Source organism: Zerene cesonia, chromosome 25 (genome assembly GCF_012273895.1).
Source record: "Zerene cesonia ecotype Mississippi chromosome 25, Zerene_cesonia_1.1, whole genome shotgun sequence".
NCBI classification, from domain to species: Eukaryota; Metazoa; Arthropoda; class Insecta; order Lepidoptera; family Pieridae; genus Zerene; species Zerene cesonia.
Genome location: NC_052126.1, coordinates 1964122 through 1980039, shown reverse-complemented (window position 1 = coordinate 1980039; position 15918 = coordinate 1964122). Strand labels below are relative to the sequence as shown.

The following is a 15918-nucleotide window of genomic DNA, read 5'->3' as shown; positions in this document are numbered from 1 at the left end:
TACGAAGCTTTACGACACCAGTCTCAACCTCTCCTTACATTATGCCGATTAAAGAAGTAATAGAAAAGGAATACACTAAATACTAATTATAAGCTTTGTTTTCACTTTCTTTGTTTTCAATAACTTCTGCACTATATTATGTTTCCTGTGCAGTTGATGGCCGGCGAGTTGATCAGACTAGTGGGACTAAAACAAGTCTACATGTATATCGGCTCCCAAGTGATGCTTTTCTCTTTCTATTAATAAAATCTAGCTAATAATAGAGTCTATACCATTTTCAAATGCTTATTATTTATCATGAATGTAAAGTGAAATGAAATTCAATTATTTTCATCTAGATCAGTCGTTGACTCGCCAAGCCTCAATAGACCCCGTGCCATCGACGTCAATAACACCATCTCACTGCGGCCGGCCGCCGGTTGAGTTACTACAATTGGTAAGTATTTTAATAAAATTTTCGTAGTATTGTTGGATCTGAGACTAATAAACTATATTAGGAAGTTATGTTCATTGTTGAATACAGGGTATTTTAATAAAGAAGTGTTAGGATGTCTGATGAACGCATTGTTTGATGATTGATAAAATTTTTGGCGAACTTTTATTTATTTAGGTATGTTTTGTGCAACATTATATTTTTACACTGAAATCTAAACAAAACTAATTACTTTAATAGTGATCTTTTGATCTTAGTGATATCTTACTTACTCCAAGTGGAAAAGCTTAAAATTATTGAGAGTATATTAGTGAAAAGTCTAGTATTTCGTCGTCTTTTTGTTCCATATTTAGGACTTGCTTTTAAACAGAAGTATCTGCCTATGCTCAACATAGATAGTAGACATAGTCATAACATAGATAGTTGCTCACTTGTTCAGCGAGAAAATCGTTCAATGTAACATGTCAATTGCATTTACCCAATACTCCGCAAAGAGACACGAGACTTTTACTGCGTATATTCTTTTCAAATTTTAAATCGAGCTGGCTCTAAAATTGGATCACGCAAAGCGCTGGGGAAATTATCTAGACTCACACGAGAGGACATTTGGGCTACAAAGTTTCGTTCAATAGAAAAGTTGTTTTGAAGTTTCCGACTCTATGTATCTATACCCTGTTACTTTCCAATATAGGATATTAACGTTTCATGGATGGGGAATGAGGAAAAATTGTTTTATTTATTTACTAGCCTTAATCAGACACAAAAATAAGTACATATAAAATTTAATTAAGATGATTGGTCTGTTTGACTCAGTTTGGCAAAGGCCTCCTCTATTCCTTTCCATTATTTTCTGTTCAGTGCCGTCCTAGTCCATGTTCTGATAATGTCGTCCTCCCATCCTCTAGTTTGTCTTCCGCGTTTCCTTTTTCTATTTTTGGGATACCAGAAGAGTAAAAATTGTATATCATGTCAAAAGTTCTGATCAGATGTAAGAATTTTTCAATTTTTTTTAAACGTACACAAATTCACTATTTATTTACATATTAAGCAATATCTACAGATAATAGACTACACAAGTAGAAAATACAATAAATACTACAACAAGGTTAGTTGAATTACTACAAAAAGTCTACAAAATCTGATCGCGGGTAAAATAAAACGCCTGCAAAAAATATGCGAGTTATTATTGCGCCAAAATATGAATAGGCGCCTATAAATGTATGAATTTACTTGATTTATGTATTGTTATAATTTCCCGTCGTGTTTTACTGTTATTGCTGTTGACTGATAAACGCTATCAATTTGCGTTGGAGTGCTTCAGTACAATGTTATCATGTCTAGGGTTTCCAAGCGTATCGATATAATTGGAATTATTCTACTTGGTTGAAGATATCCATGTTGTTGTATTGTATTACGGTATTAAAGAAAGTGATGGAATTCGATTGCAATACATCAAATAAATAAATTCATTGAAATGTCTATTTTTTGTGTATAACCATTTTTGATATTGAAGACGATATTTATATAAGAAGATATTTTGTCGTTTATGTGACATTACTTGCATTGTATCAATCATTTTAATTTAAATAAAATTTTGCTAACCTCTATCAAAATAAATTGACAAGCTCAAAATAGCTTTCCTATAATTGGTTTTGAGTTACAAAAGGAATTAAATTCAACCCAGTTTCATCGTCCTATAAACAACAAACTATAGCTACATTACATATATTAGTAGAACGGATAAATTATGGGCAACAGGAATCTATATTATGTTGATTTTTCTCATATCTTCAAATTAAAAAGTCTCTGTTTGCCATCCTCTTTAGAAAACTTATTTATGTTACAGTTAAAACCCGTTTTCCGTTACAGCCCGTGTTCCCTTGTTAACTAGTTGAACTTAATGACTTTGTAATAGCTAACTAAGGAACTAAGTAAAACTAACTAAGGAAAGCGAGTTAAAAACTCAAATTAATTAATTGGCGTTTAGTTTTGATCCGTATTAGTTTATGTTGAGGTGGGTAAAGCTCTAAAGTCGATATTGGCATTCGCCGGCCGCTACGCTCGGTTCGCTCGGTTCGCTCGGTTCACTCAATTCGCTACAGTAAGAAATGGGTTTTAACGCTTGATATTCTAAAAATATATAAGTTATATACTTATTGGTAATCAATTAATCAATCGGTTATGAGATACCTCTCTTTTGTAATAATTGAAACTGCCACATCTATTCAATAAAAATGAAAGCAGTTACCTACCATAATATGTTTACAGACATATTGTTCAGTAGCAGAACGCCAACTAAAATAGCACAAAATATATATTTTAATTGCACGTTCTTATCAATTTCTGGAGAATTTATTTAAGAGATAATTGTGAACAAAATTATAGTTAGTCTGAAAAATTTTTTTTTGTACCTACTACTTACACCTTTGTTTTTTCAAAAGTTGTACTTTAAAAACGCAAAAATCAAACGCTTGACGTAACAGCACTATTGCGTAATAATATTATTACTTACAGTAACATAAAAAGATTTATTACTTTTCATATAAAAACTTGTTTTATAGGAACCAGACGAAGGCCAGCGATTGAGGGAACAGCAATTAAGACAATTCGCGTTCTTCCAGCTTCGAATACATTTGAAGAGGGGACAAAATTTAGTGGCCATGGACAAAAACGGTAAATGAATGTAACTATAAACGCAGCACACACTACACGCTTTGACGTTCATAAATGTCAGATTTTCAATCTCAAAATAGGTATAATAATAATAATGTATCTGGTCATACCTTTTATTTATTAATGGAAGAATCAATTAATGACTAATTTTAACAAACAAAAAAAAAAACAACTGACTTAAAATTGTCAGAATAGGCCAAATTTTGATGCGACCACTCGGAAGGCATCTTGTAAATATAAAAGGAATCATGAAAATCTGTTCACTCAGCTGAAAGTTCTGAGATGACAAAGTCAAAAAAAATACAGCCGAATTCTTAACCGCCTTCTTTCTTAGAAATCGGTTGATTAATATGGAAGAATGGAACTATCAAGTTGAATCTGTAAATCTGATTTTTATCTAATCGAATCGTAAAACTAATGTTTTATTCTAATTCAATTTACCACTTTATTTTAACGTTTATTTTAATTAACAGTTTGATATTATCCAAATAATTTTATATAAAATAAACTTATTTCTACGATTCAAAAGACACACTACATACAAAAATCATGCGAGCAAATTTACAAATTGGCAGTCAAATTGCAATTATTACTTACGCTTGTACAAATTCCAAGCGACCAATGTTCACTTGCTATCACTTGCTATCTAGAAAGAGACGACAGCAATGCTACTTAGTTAATTTAAAGTCACATTGTATGCTTAAAGAATCTATACACCCATTGATCTCCGTATGAAAAATGTTCAATACCAAATAAAAATGAATTTCATTCTAAAATCATGAAACGGATAACGTCTTCAAAAAGTTCGCAATATACACGCACACATACAAATTTAAAACAAATTTTATAGAAAAATGAACTATATTTTTAAAAATTATTTCAGATTTCTTGCATGTGTTAGATGTTTTATTTTGTTCACTTTTTTTACTTGCAAGTATTTAGCGCTTTTGCTTTTGAACCTATCCTATGATCACATAAAATATTCAACCTTAGCACAGAGGAAATAAAGCACGGATCACTGATAATCACGACCGATTTGTTATTTATAACACAGTAGTATAAGACATTGTTTAAAGAAAATATTTACGAAGTATGATAACTCTTTAAACATAAAACTCATTTGTCTTTCAGTTGTAGAAACGATACTTATTAAAGCCAATCAAAGGAACTTCATAATTCAATTATAACTTCTAATCATTCGTTGTTAATTTTTAAAATTTGGGATTCGTTTTCCAAGATCCAATTATTTCAATAAACAAATGCAAAATTTTAATTATTAGACATTAATATAATTTTTGAATCATTGCAGATTGCAATAAACAAAATAATTTTTACCTAATTGGCTAGCCTCGATCTTAGTGCTTCTAGACTCTAAATTTAGCGTTCAGATATAAAAAAAAACATACTTCATTACCATCATCTCCCGTAGTGTCTTTATATTAATTTTCGCTTCTTATCTAATAACCATATTGTGGGGTCGAAATCCAGGTTTGTTGTCAGGAACAAGCGACCCATATGTAAAGTTCAAAGTGGGGGGGCGGCTGCTGCATAAGTCCAGGATTGTATATAGAGACTTAAACCCAGTGTGGGATGAGTGCTTCACAGTTCCGATTGAGGATCCCTTCCAGCCAGTCCAATTAAAGGTATGTATGGAGACTTATTAAAAACTGAAATTAAAAAAAAAATAAAGCTTCAGAATTGAGAAGTTTCGTTTGGGATCAAAAGCTGTAGAAAACAGAGGTACATAAGTACACTGAAGACTAATATTCTCGTATGACCTACATGATGGTGCTACTTAGAACCAAGGCACCTGTTTTTGGTCTGAGGTTAAAAATCAAATACTTTTAATATTACAATTGCTAACTGACACCCGTAAATTCGAACATATATTTATTCTATCTGGCTATCTCACGTAACATTTCAATGGCCACAGACTTACAGTTTTTTTTTTCATACGGTAATACTCGACTTATTTCACTGCTTTTCTGGTAAACTCAGAAAGTAGGTCAATAGTACGTTCTAAATGTATGAGTGCATATTATAATATTCATGAAGACTTAGTATGTGGGCCAGTATTTTTGTCATCTTTCTGCCTTACGTGCTGTGAATTAAAGGGAAGTGTCGTCTTTATAACCTCTACTTATTGGATCTCATATAAATACAAAAAAACCCTTTTAATAGCATAATTTAAAAGTCCCTTTTTTGACAGTTATGCAAATATTCATACGCATATCGATTATTATAAACAAAAACAGGTTCTCTTGAGGATACCACATGAAAGGTCACGGGTGTTTTACGGAGTAAATTATATCTTTATTTAAACTTGGCTTGCCTAAAAATATTTTCTATAATATAACAATAATAATAACACTCAAATCACAGAGAGGGGTAAAATTTTTAATTTCTACCGTCACTCCTTGACAAAATGTTAAAAGCGTTTTGCATCCTATTATATAAACACTTCTCTTTAAACTGTGATACACTTTGTGAATGGCCCTGACTCTTGACCTGTTTCTTTGTAAATAACAGACATCAGTTTTCTAATTTAACTGTTAGTAATTTTAGGGTATCCACTATTTAATTTTGTTTCTTTATGTATTTGAGAGACACGCAATGTGCGGTAAGGGAAATTATTCAGACCATAAAATTTTAGTCAACCTATATGCTTCCCCTCTTTTGAATCTTGTCTAAATTAAAATATTTTAGAAAGTCGTAGGTATAGTAATATGCATTCATAGATATTTCGCAACAAAAACTTTCTACAGATATAATAATTGTGATAATACATAGATAATGACTGTTATTTATGAGAATGATTTGTTATTTATGATCTAAATTATCAAATACGTAACACAAACCATTCGCAGGTATTCGACTACGACTGGGGCTTACAAGACGACTTCATGGGATCCTGTTATTTAGATCTAACTGCGCTGGAGTTAGGTCGTTCTCAAGACCTAGTACTCTGTTTACGAGACCCAAATAAACTGAATCAGGACATGGGGGAGATCGTTTTAAACGTCACTTTGTATCCCAAATCACAAGAGGATAAAGAGCAGGTGGGTGCATTTAGTTTAATTGAAAAAATAAGTTTAATTGAAATTGTAGCGTAATTGAACGTGTGAAATTTAGCTTGTTATTTAGTACTTGGTATTTTGGATGCGGCCTACAAACCTAAGTTACCTGGGAGTGATTTATTCTGCGAAATATTAAGGGCATTAAGAAAGCATATAAGTATATTTTTCATAACAGGAAAAGCGAGTTTTAATCTTTCTGCGCCTATTTCTGAATCAGCCTCAGTCTGCTGTTTTTATTGCGTTAACCAATCATTTCAAAGGGATATAAATGTCATATTTTTATGAAGGAAGTATTCTTCAAAGGTATTTAACGTTTTTGGCTTTCTTAACTCCAAGCAAACTTCTTACGCATATAAATATGAGATCAAATGACGCCCCTTCTTCGCCCCTGGTACATACAGCCTACGTCATTCAGTGAAGTTGCAGCTTTCTAATGGTGAAAGAAATTTGAAAATCGGTCCAGTAGATTTTGAGTTTGTGCATGACAAAGAAACAGACAAAAAAAAATTCTTCCTCTTTATAATATTAGTGTAGACTTGCTTTTGTCCACGGCTTCGAACGCGTTAAATTCGGAATAATTTACTACATTATCTCAAGAGAGTATTTAATCAGGATGAAAATTACCCTATCACCCAAGTCAGCTCATACCCTGTCTGTATACCAAATTTCATCAAAACGTTCAGTAATTTCAGCGGGATTGACGGACACCGTCATCAAACATCCAAACAAACAAACTTTCATTTTACAATATATGTGTGATATTTACATTAAATGTCTTTATATTTTTATTAGCTTAAATGAATAAAAGCACCGCGAACAAATATGTTCCTACATTATAGGCGATAAAGGACAAAATTTATGTATGTATATATAATATTTGTTATCCATGTAGTATATGTATTATTATTATTTGTATGTATATCTTTAAATACCTGTTTTATCTATATAATAATAGCAATAAGGCCGCCATTTAGTGCATATGTGCCGGCATGGTTTTTTTTTAAATGACAATTTATTGTTTTTCTTTCGGTTATATGTACTATAAAGAATAAATAAATAAATAAAGTCTGTGAAATATATATAGAGTAGATAACACGCTTCACATTTAAATGAAAGATTCATTCGTAACCCACGAAGTATCATCAATTATACACTCCTTCAAACAATAAATGATTCATTTATGGCCAATCGGACCCTTTTACGTTTATTAAGTAGCTTGCGGTCAGCCCCGACTTCGCCCGTGGTACGTGGCAAGCAAGGATCACGCACCTATATATGCAATAGTGAATGAATTTTTTAAATCGGTAAAGCAGTTCCTAAGATTAGCGCGTTCAAATAAACAAACTCTTCAGCCTTACATTATTATTATAGTTTTCACACCTACTTCACGGATCGAATTTCTTTGCAAACATGACAACATAAAATTACGATTATTCAAATATAATATAGTAGCTGCGCCCCGCGGTGTCACCCGCGTAAGTATGTAATCCCATAGGAATAGCGGAATAAAAATATGCCTATGTGTTATTCCGGTTGTCCAGCTATCTACGTACCAAATTTCATTGCAATCGGTTCAGTAGTTTTTGCGTGAAAGAGTAACAAACTTCCATATATACATACATCCATCCATACTTAGAAACTTTCGCGTTTATAATATTAATAGGATTCTACTTCGCCGAAACATTTTCTGTCCTACCAAATCCCTTGAAACGAACCCAATACCTCTCAGTTTTGAACTGAACTTTTTTTTATGTCCCATTCGGCATAGGAACTAATGTGTTGCCTGATGGTTACTGCTATCACCCATGAACATTTGTTTTTTAGATGGATTGCCGAACTAAGGAGTCGCTTTAATTAATAATTGGATACTTAAAATTTGACTGTAGAATTGGGTCTTGTAATCAACATAATTGTTGTGTACATTCATTGTTGCTTACTTTAGAAATTAAATAGTTAAATTTCATTTCATTACGGCACGTAGGTTATTTTAATTACAACGTACGTGACGGAAATTTTAATTAGTTTTATATTATGAATTTTTATAGCTATCCTCGAGTATATCTATATAAATGTGCTTGTTATTTTGAAATTAATATAGTTATCTTTTACTGTCCTTAATAAAAATATTTTTTATCACGAATTTCAAATTATTGTTTTATTTTTGGCTTCGCTTTTTTTCACAAAAGAGTTTATATAGAATTATTTTATCCTAGCTGCTCCCCACGTTTTCGTAGTCGAAGTCCGTATCCCGTAAGAATATCGGGATAGAAAGTTGCCTATATGTTATTCTAGTTGTCCATCTACGTACCAAATTCCATTGCAATCGGTTCAATAGTTTTTGCGTGAGAGAGCAACAAACACACACACATCCTTACAAACTTTCGCACTTATAATATTAGTAGGTAGAATTATAAGCATTACCCTACATAAATTCCTTATACAAATAAGAGTCTCGTCACACATTAAGTGTGAATGCTTACCGCGGTCAAACATCTCATTCCCACTGAAGTTTCCCTACTTTTCCTTTTCTTCCCGCGGCTGAAAAGCTATTTTTATTATTACACGACCTGACCAAATTCGTACGCCTTCTTTGATAAATAAACTAATAAATATCGAACACAAAAATATTTTCAATTTGAACCTGTACTTACTGAGATGAGCGCGTTCATCGAAACAAACAGACAAACTCTACGGTGGTTTAAATAGGTACTTATAGATAAAATTAGATGTACAACATTGAGTTACATTAGTCACGAATTATTATTCATGCTCTATCAAATTATCTCGTTTCATTTAAGTTCTCATTAAAAAGATTTATTGCGTAAGTCCACAGATAAAATAATTTATACTCTGGAAAACCATAAACTATACCAGGCTTGAATGGTTATGTGCCTTCTGGCTAGTATAGTATTATGTTATCTGTACCTTTGGCTTCTAGACGATGAAGTAACTAGACGCCAACATGCAGATTTGAGAAAAAGTTTGATATACTACTTACAATAGTTTTTTTTAATTCACATAAAAGATATTGTATGTAAGTAATAAACTTTGTGAGTCAATTTATGTTGCTATCGAACGTAAATAAAGGCAAATAAAAACTACATGATAAAAAAAAAATTGTCTACCAGACACCAGTTAACTTTAGTTATATCTTCAAAACAAACCTTTTTTGTTATTATTTATATTGTTCAATATTATATCACAATGTTATATTCTGCAAAAATTATTGTTAAATCCGTTTAATCGTCTGTGCACTCCATAAAACACATTCTAATTTCAAATCAGTCGTGCGCCGGTTGCGCGGGTACGTGATCGTGCGCGCAATAAGTCTCGCGAAAAAATAACCTCACCTAAATTTGTAAAACAAATAAATAAACGCAATGAGTGATAAAGCGCACGCGCTATTGTTTTTAGAACGTGTTGTTTTAAACTTGTGAAATAGATGTAAATTGTGAACGGAACCAGTTTTTATGTGGCGTCGTTTGGGTCTTGTGCAGTTTTTTTTTATTTATACAAGGAATTTTTACTGAGGTTGTATGCTGGTAATACCTTAGTTAAGGATGTGCATTGAGCAGACCTAAGTAATTATAATATACTTAAATTATAATCTTAATACCTACCTAACTAAGACAGTTACCTTAATACGTATCATTTTAATTAAATACCTAATTGTAATTCACACTTTACTTTCTTCCTGATATAAGAAATGAACATAGCAAAAATGTTTTCTTTTCTATAAATTAATCTTACATAAAAAGTAGCGATGCGACAAAATTTAAAAACTCCGTGTCTTTAAATTTGGACCGCCGATGTGCTTTAGTCACATGTCTTTTGTTTGTTGTTATTAATATTATGGGCCTGCAATATTTATATCATAAACATGGAGGCAGTTTGTCTGTTATATTTTCATAGTTGACCGTTGACAGTTGAGTTAGATAAATCCTTCCTACTAATATTATAAATGCGAAAGTTTGTATGCATGTGCGTGTGTGTATGTTGTTCTTTCACGCAAAAACTACTGAACCGATGGCAATGAAATTTGGTACGTAGACAGCTGGACAACTGGAATAACATATAGGCAACGTTTTATCCCGATATTTCTTCGAGATAGGGACTTACGCGGGTGAACCGCGGGGCGCAGCTAGTTGACTATAGTTTCACAAAAAGAGAGATTAAGTAGTTTTGAAAAAATAAGTGATGGCTTACAATAAGTTAATATTAAAATACTTCCTTCTTCACAAAATATTAATTTGTACTGTAAAGTAATAGTAGAAATTTAAAATTGTTTTATAGATATAACAGATATGTATGAGTCTTTTGTATGGAGATTTTAATTGCCATTCAACTTTAACGTATAAGCAAAAAAATTTGATGTTTATAAATATTTTGTTGTTATACTAACGAAAGCACTTATCCCGTATCATGGCTTTTTGTCTCTTAAGATAAGACCGTTCCAAGGAGATCATTAAAATTCATGAAAATAAGCTGTTACGCCTCGTCTTTTGTCCCTTGTAATTACTATACGGTAGCTTTTACTGGAAAATTTGTCTTTCGGAGATGTATTTAACGATGGCCTAGATAGTGAAGAAAGCAATCAGAACCATGACTCATGAATAAAGAGTGTTTTGACTGTATTTAAAGTCATACTCTTATCAACTTTAGCGTTTATAAATAGTGGATAATATTTTTAACCACAGATTCAAAAGGAACCGAGTCGATGTTTACGCATGATCCAATATTTCGATGATATAGACACAGTGGCACTTTTGTATTATGTAGCTTTTAAATCCCCTACCAATGTTAGACGCAATCTATGACTTATAAAGTGTTAGTTCCCATCATAGGTTCTAAAATTATTCATTTGCAATACCTACCTAAGATTTAAGTAGTTAGTAATCTTAATTAAAATTAACAAGGTGCTGTGCATAAAACCCTGTCCCTCTAGACTCCTTTTCTGTTGACGCTACATGTCAACAAAAAGTTATACATTTAGATATTATTTTATTTTATAATGTTTTAACTCGATATGATTATATTTCATACTTTTTTTTGTTTATCTATCTTATATATAAAATTCTCGTGTCACAGTTTTCGTTGCCATACTCCTCCGAAACGGCTTGACCGATTCCTCTGAAATTTGGTAAGCATATTGGGTAGGTCTGAGAATCGGCCAACATCTATTTTTTATCCCGATATTCCTACGGGATACGGACTTACGCGGGTGAAACCGCGGGGCGCAGCTAGTAATATATAAAATTCTCGTGTCACAGTTTTCGTTGCCATACTCCTCCGAAACGGCTTGACCGATTTTGATGAAATTTTTTGTGCTTACTCGGTATCTATGAGAATCGGCCAACATCTATTTTTCATACTCCTAAATGATAAGAGTAAGGCAGAACAGCGTTTGCCGGGTGCAGCTAGTTTATTAATAAAGTAACAAGTAATTTACAAATTTTACCCCAAAGCATTACATGTTTAGTTTGCATGAAAAAATATAAACAAAAATTGTATTCAATTTTCATTTTACACTTAAGTATTTTAATACGTACTGTTTAAATGTTTGCTAAAAGTAAATTCATCCTTTAACCGGATAATTTTGTTTGTCCGTTCTTCACGTCACAACAGATCAACGGTATGACGTAAGCCCAGCGTTATTCTCGTATACCTCGCGAGCAAAGCCATGAGTTAAATCAAGCTTATAAAGTATTTTCTTGTCCAGTGCCAACGATTGGAATCAAAATAATAACAAAATTAATAAAACATTAATTGAAATAAAAAAACAGTGCTCGTATGCTACTTTTGAGTTATGGGTAAATATAATAACAATAATATAGGTAATTGCCTCGTGAGTACGATAATCAATTTAATTAATAGCTAATCAACCCGAACAGTGCTAATATGACCTGCCCGTGGATGCCATATTAGCATTATTATCGGTAAATTGTTTATGGAAAATCAGGTTAATACAATTAATAACTGCTTCATATCTCTAATACTAAAACTTTTATTAACATATTGATGTATGCAGTTGTATCGTCGATTAGAAAAACTTGATTAGATTGACAAAAAAATACATAATTTCTTCAACAAACGTAATATGTTCAATTCAAAAGATTATATTTATTAACTGTGTTCATCACAATTTAAACAAAATCTAATAATCATTTTATTTATATGTTAATTTAGAAAGCAATTATTTCAAACACAAGGCGTCTCATAATACAAAAATTCGTCATATCTTCTTTAAATTTCTTATATCATATTTCCAGACATCTAGAAAATTTTGCAATATGGCGTCTCCTTTGTGTCAGTAGTTCCTTTGTTATACCTTATAAATTAGTTCCTTCCTCAGTTCACTATTCTGTTCGGCGAACTGTTGCAGACAATAGAACGTGCCTAGAAGATTGAAATACTAAATACATAGAAAATAAAACGGAGAATATCTACATTGAAGAAAAAGTAATTTTATAATATTATTCCTCCGAATTATAAATCACTTGTTCAATAATGCACTTACATTATTTCATTTAATCTATTTCTTGTATCAAATTTATGTAGGAGCTGTAAGATAATAAATCGGTAACTCAATATACCTACAACGATTGACAATTCTTTCAGCAGAAGTTAAAGAAGTTCTGATGTGATATAAACAGTGGTCCACCTTACTATACAATTCCCTCATAGTGCGCCTCACTTAGAGACTCGGTCGTTTGGTTTCTCAAGCAGTTTGCAATTTCATGCATATTGCAAACTTGTTCAAGTCTAGATGCTCTATTATACAATAATGAAGGTCTTAAAAGTATTAAATTTCCTTTCTGCGTAGAATGGCAGCAAAGCCTTAATCACTCTAGTTCGTTCATCAAGAAAGTCCATGAAGTCTAACAAAACTTCGGAAAAATACATATAAAATCTCTTTAAGTATATCTTTCCCGATATTGGGGTAAAACTTGAATTCAGCAAAATTCTTTACAAGCGGTTCATTTAGTACGCATTACGTAATGCGCTAACTGTGTGGTTTGTGGTTTAGTGATGTGACTAACCATGAATTAAACCATACATGGTATGTGATAATATCATATAAATACTGTTAATAGTATTGCACAACTTACGTAAATATTTATATATTAGGTTTGAATAATTCATCCACGATTAAATGAAAAAGTGGACAACGTAAAGGAAAACTTCGAAACCGCCAATTAAGTTAGTTAGTCCGTTGAGACAGCCATTGTTCTGAATGTAGGACATTTGGAATTAATTGAATGTGCATTAATACGTCCATATATTCCACTGAGATTAGACTCAACCATGATATAATTTATTGGCCTTTTGCCCTGTATCAATAAATTGATACTTATTGTGTTATTTTAACTTATACATACTCTATCATCATCATCATTATCATCAGCCTATATTTGTTCCCATTGTTTCTACATATTACTATGAGGATTCAGGTACCACCACGCTGGGTGTGCGGGTTGGCAGATGCCACATGTCGAACTATTGACTCTCGACATTCCTCACGATTTTTTTTTTTTTTTTTTTAATGTCACAGTCGGCAATGGAGCTGGTGGGTCGCCTGATGGTAAGCGCTACCACCGCCCATGAACATTTGAAGAGGCGTAAGGTCAATTGCAGACCTTTCGCCTCTACAAATGGATTGCCGACTTTAATTGGGAAGGGATTAGGAAAGGATTGATGAGAGGAAAAAGGAAAGGACTAGGCAGGGTAAGGAAAAGGATATGGGCCTACGATGCTTTCCTTCACCGTTTTGAGCAGTACAGGTGTGAATAATGTCTAGCTAAATTCAAAATATATATATTTCTTGCACAGTCGCCTAGTTAGTATGTTTGAATGTAACCGACTCCTTAAAGTTGTATCTTGAACCACTTAAGCGGACAGATTTAATTAATTCAGACTTTGCAATTATATAGGAACAGTGACAATACAATTTATACGTAATTCATATGGATTACGAAATAGTCAATTATTGGTTGAAATATATGTATTTATATAGATAAAAATTTAATAAAATTTTCTATTAAGTAGGGCAACCAATACACTTCATAGGAATCATAAAAAACCGTCCTAAATGGTTTTTCTTTGCTTTATGTGTCATAAAGTTACCACATAAGCTGCGTAAATAACGTCACAAGTAATAATGAAGTAAGGAAAAGTAATAACAAATATTATTGGACGATAGTAAATAACAACTCCATTTGTATTCTATTATTTACCTTATGTTTACTTACGTCGCCTACACTCATCAATAAAATCCGTAATACTATTTGGAATTTCAGCTTTTTGAGGTTATGTTTATTGACAGTATTTTCACTCTGCTTAATTGAAATAGCGTTCACATCCATACTTAAGGCTCCTTAAACTTATAAAATAAAACAAATGAAGTAAGATTTTAAAGATATATTGCGATAACAATACACGATCACTTATAAGGTGTTCACAGGCCGGCCATTGCGCAATAAGAGGCAAATCACAGAGGAAACTGACAATTTACATTGACATATTGCGTAGAAATTCAACATCTTTCTGTATTAAGTTCATCCATTAATTGCTGACGATTAAGTTTGCTTGTTAATTCGAACCCTTATCAAAGTCAGTCTTTCGAGATAACGTTAGTAATTATACTGTTTGTTCCAGGCGACTATCCTTTACTTTGCGTGACAAGTATTGCTTGTAATTAATATCCTTATAAGTTTTCAAAACCGACAGCCAGATAGAAACGATTCTATGAAGCAATGTATTAATTTATGGTAGCTAGTTCCATTAGGTACTGAAGTTTAAATTAAATAAATGGAATTTTAGTGTTTTATAACTGAAGTAACGCAAGCATTAGCTATGTCAGAACTAATATTTTCCAGACTGAAATTTTGCGTTGCAATTTTCTCCAATCGACGGTCTAGTCTGTAAAATATTACCCATTAAGGTGATTATAGAAAACTTTAGTATCCACACAATTTATATCATCGGGCCACCGATATGACGAATATATAAAATTTTTCATTTGCTCTGGATTTTTATACGCCCAATTTTTTGAAAAAAGTTCATAAAAGCTGTAAAGAAGTTATATACTCTAAAGAAATTGTAACGCACCTGAAGCAAGATAAGACTTTTCTTTAGACTGTTATGTTTATTTTGGACTGTTAATAAGAATATAATAATTTTTTTAATTAAGGCTGTTCGTGATGTACAAAAGTCGTTCTTCATATTTCATACTGGTCCACGTAGTACCTACGTACCAGCAGTTCCTGAGATTAGCACGTTAGACCAAAAAAAAACTCTTCAGCTTTTGTAATATTATTATTATAGATTAATATTCTTAGAAGATGATTTTTGCAAAAATCTAGCTCGAATGTAGATAGGAAGAATATAGCGGTTTTATCCTGTTTAATATATACAAATATTCGCAATTTTAATATTTGTGCAATATAAGAGTTATGTAGTGCAATCTTAAGTAGTTTGTAGAAACACCTGTATTAAGATTAAGGTGCATGCTAGGGTGTAAGGGTGCCGTTGTTGTTTGAAGATAAAGTTTTTTAAATATGGTTCTAAAGTTCTAGAGTTAGATCACTCCCAGCTCATGTGTTCTGCACTACGTTTAATAATATAATATAATAATAATAAATATTAGTATTCATATAACTTAATTTAAGGAATTATAAATTTCTTATTTTGTCAAATGATGATCGAACATATGAAACTTATAAATAAAGACAAAAT

At 32.0% G+C, this 15918-nt stretch overlaps 1 protein-coding gene across 4 annotated transcripts in view; it reads left to right on the top strand.

Moving 5' to 3' along the window:
- The window catches only part of LOC119836751 (multiple C2 and transmembrane domain-containing protein), a 103320-nt gene that overhangs the window by 71204 nt on the left and 16198 nt on the right, over nt 1-15918 (top strand). For 2 of the 4 annotated variants that reach the window (XM_038362199.1, XM_038362201.1), the window contains 4 exons: nt 339-436; nt 2995-3106; nt 4595-4749; nt 5974-6165. In XM_038362199.1, coding sequence (XP_038218127.1) covers nt 339-436; nt 2995-3106; nt 4595-4749; nt 5974-6165 — 557 coding nt within the window. Of the gene's footprint in view, nt 1-338; nt 437-2994; nt 3107-4594; nt 4750-5973; nt 6166-9478; nt 9715-15918 lie in introns of those variants that run through there. The other 2 variants (XM_038362200.1, XM_038362202.1) reach the window with 2 other exon arrangements.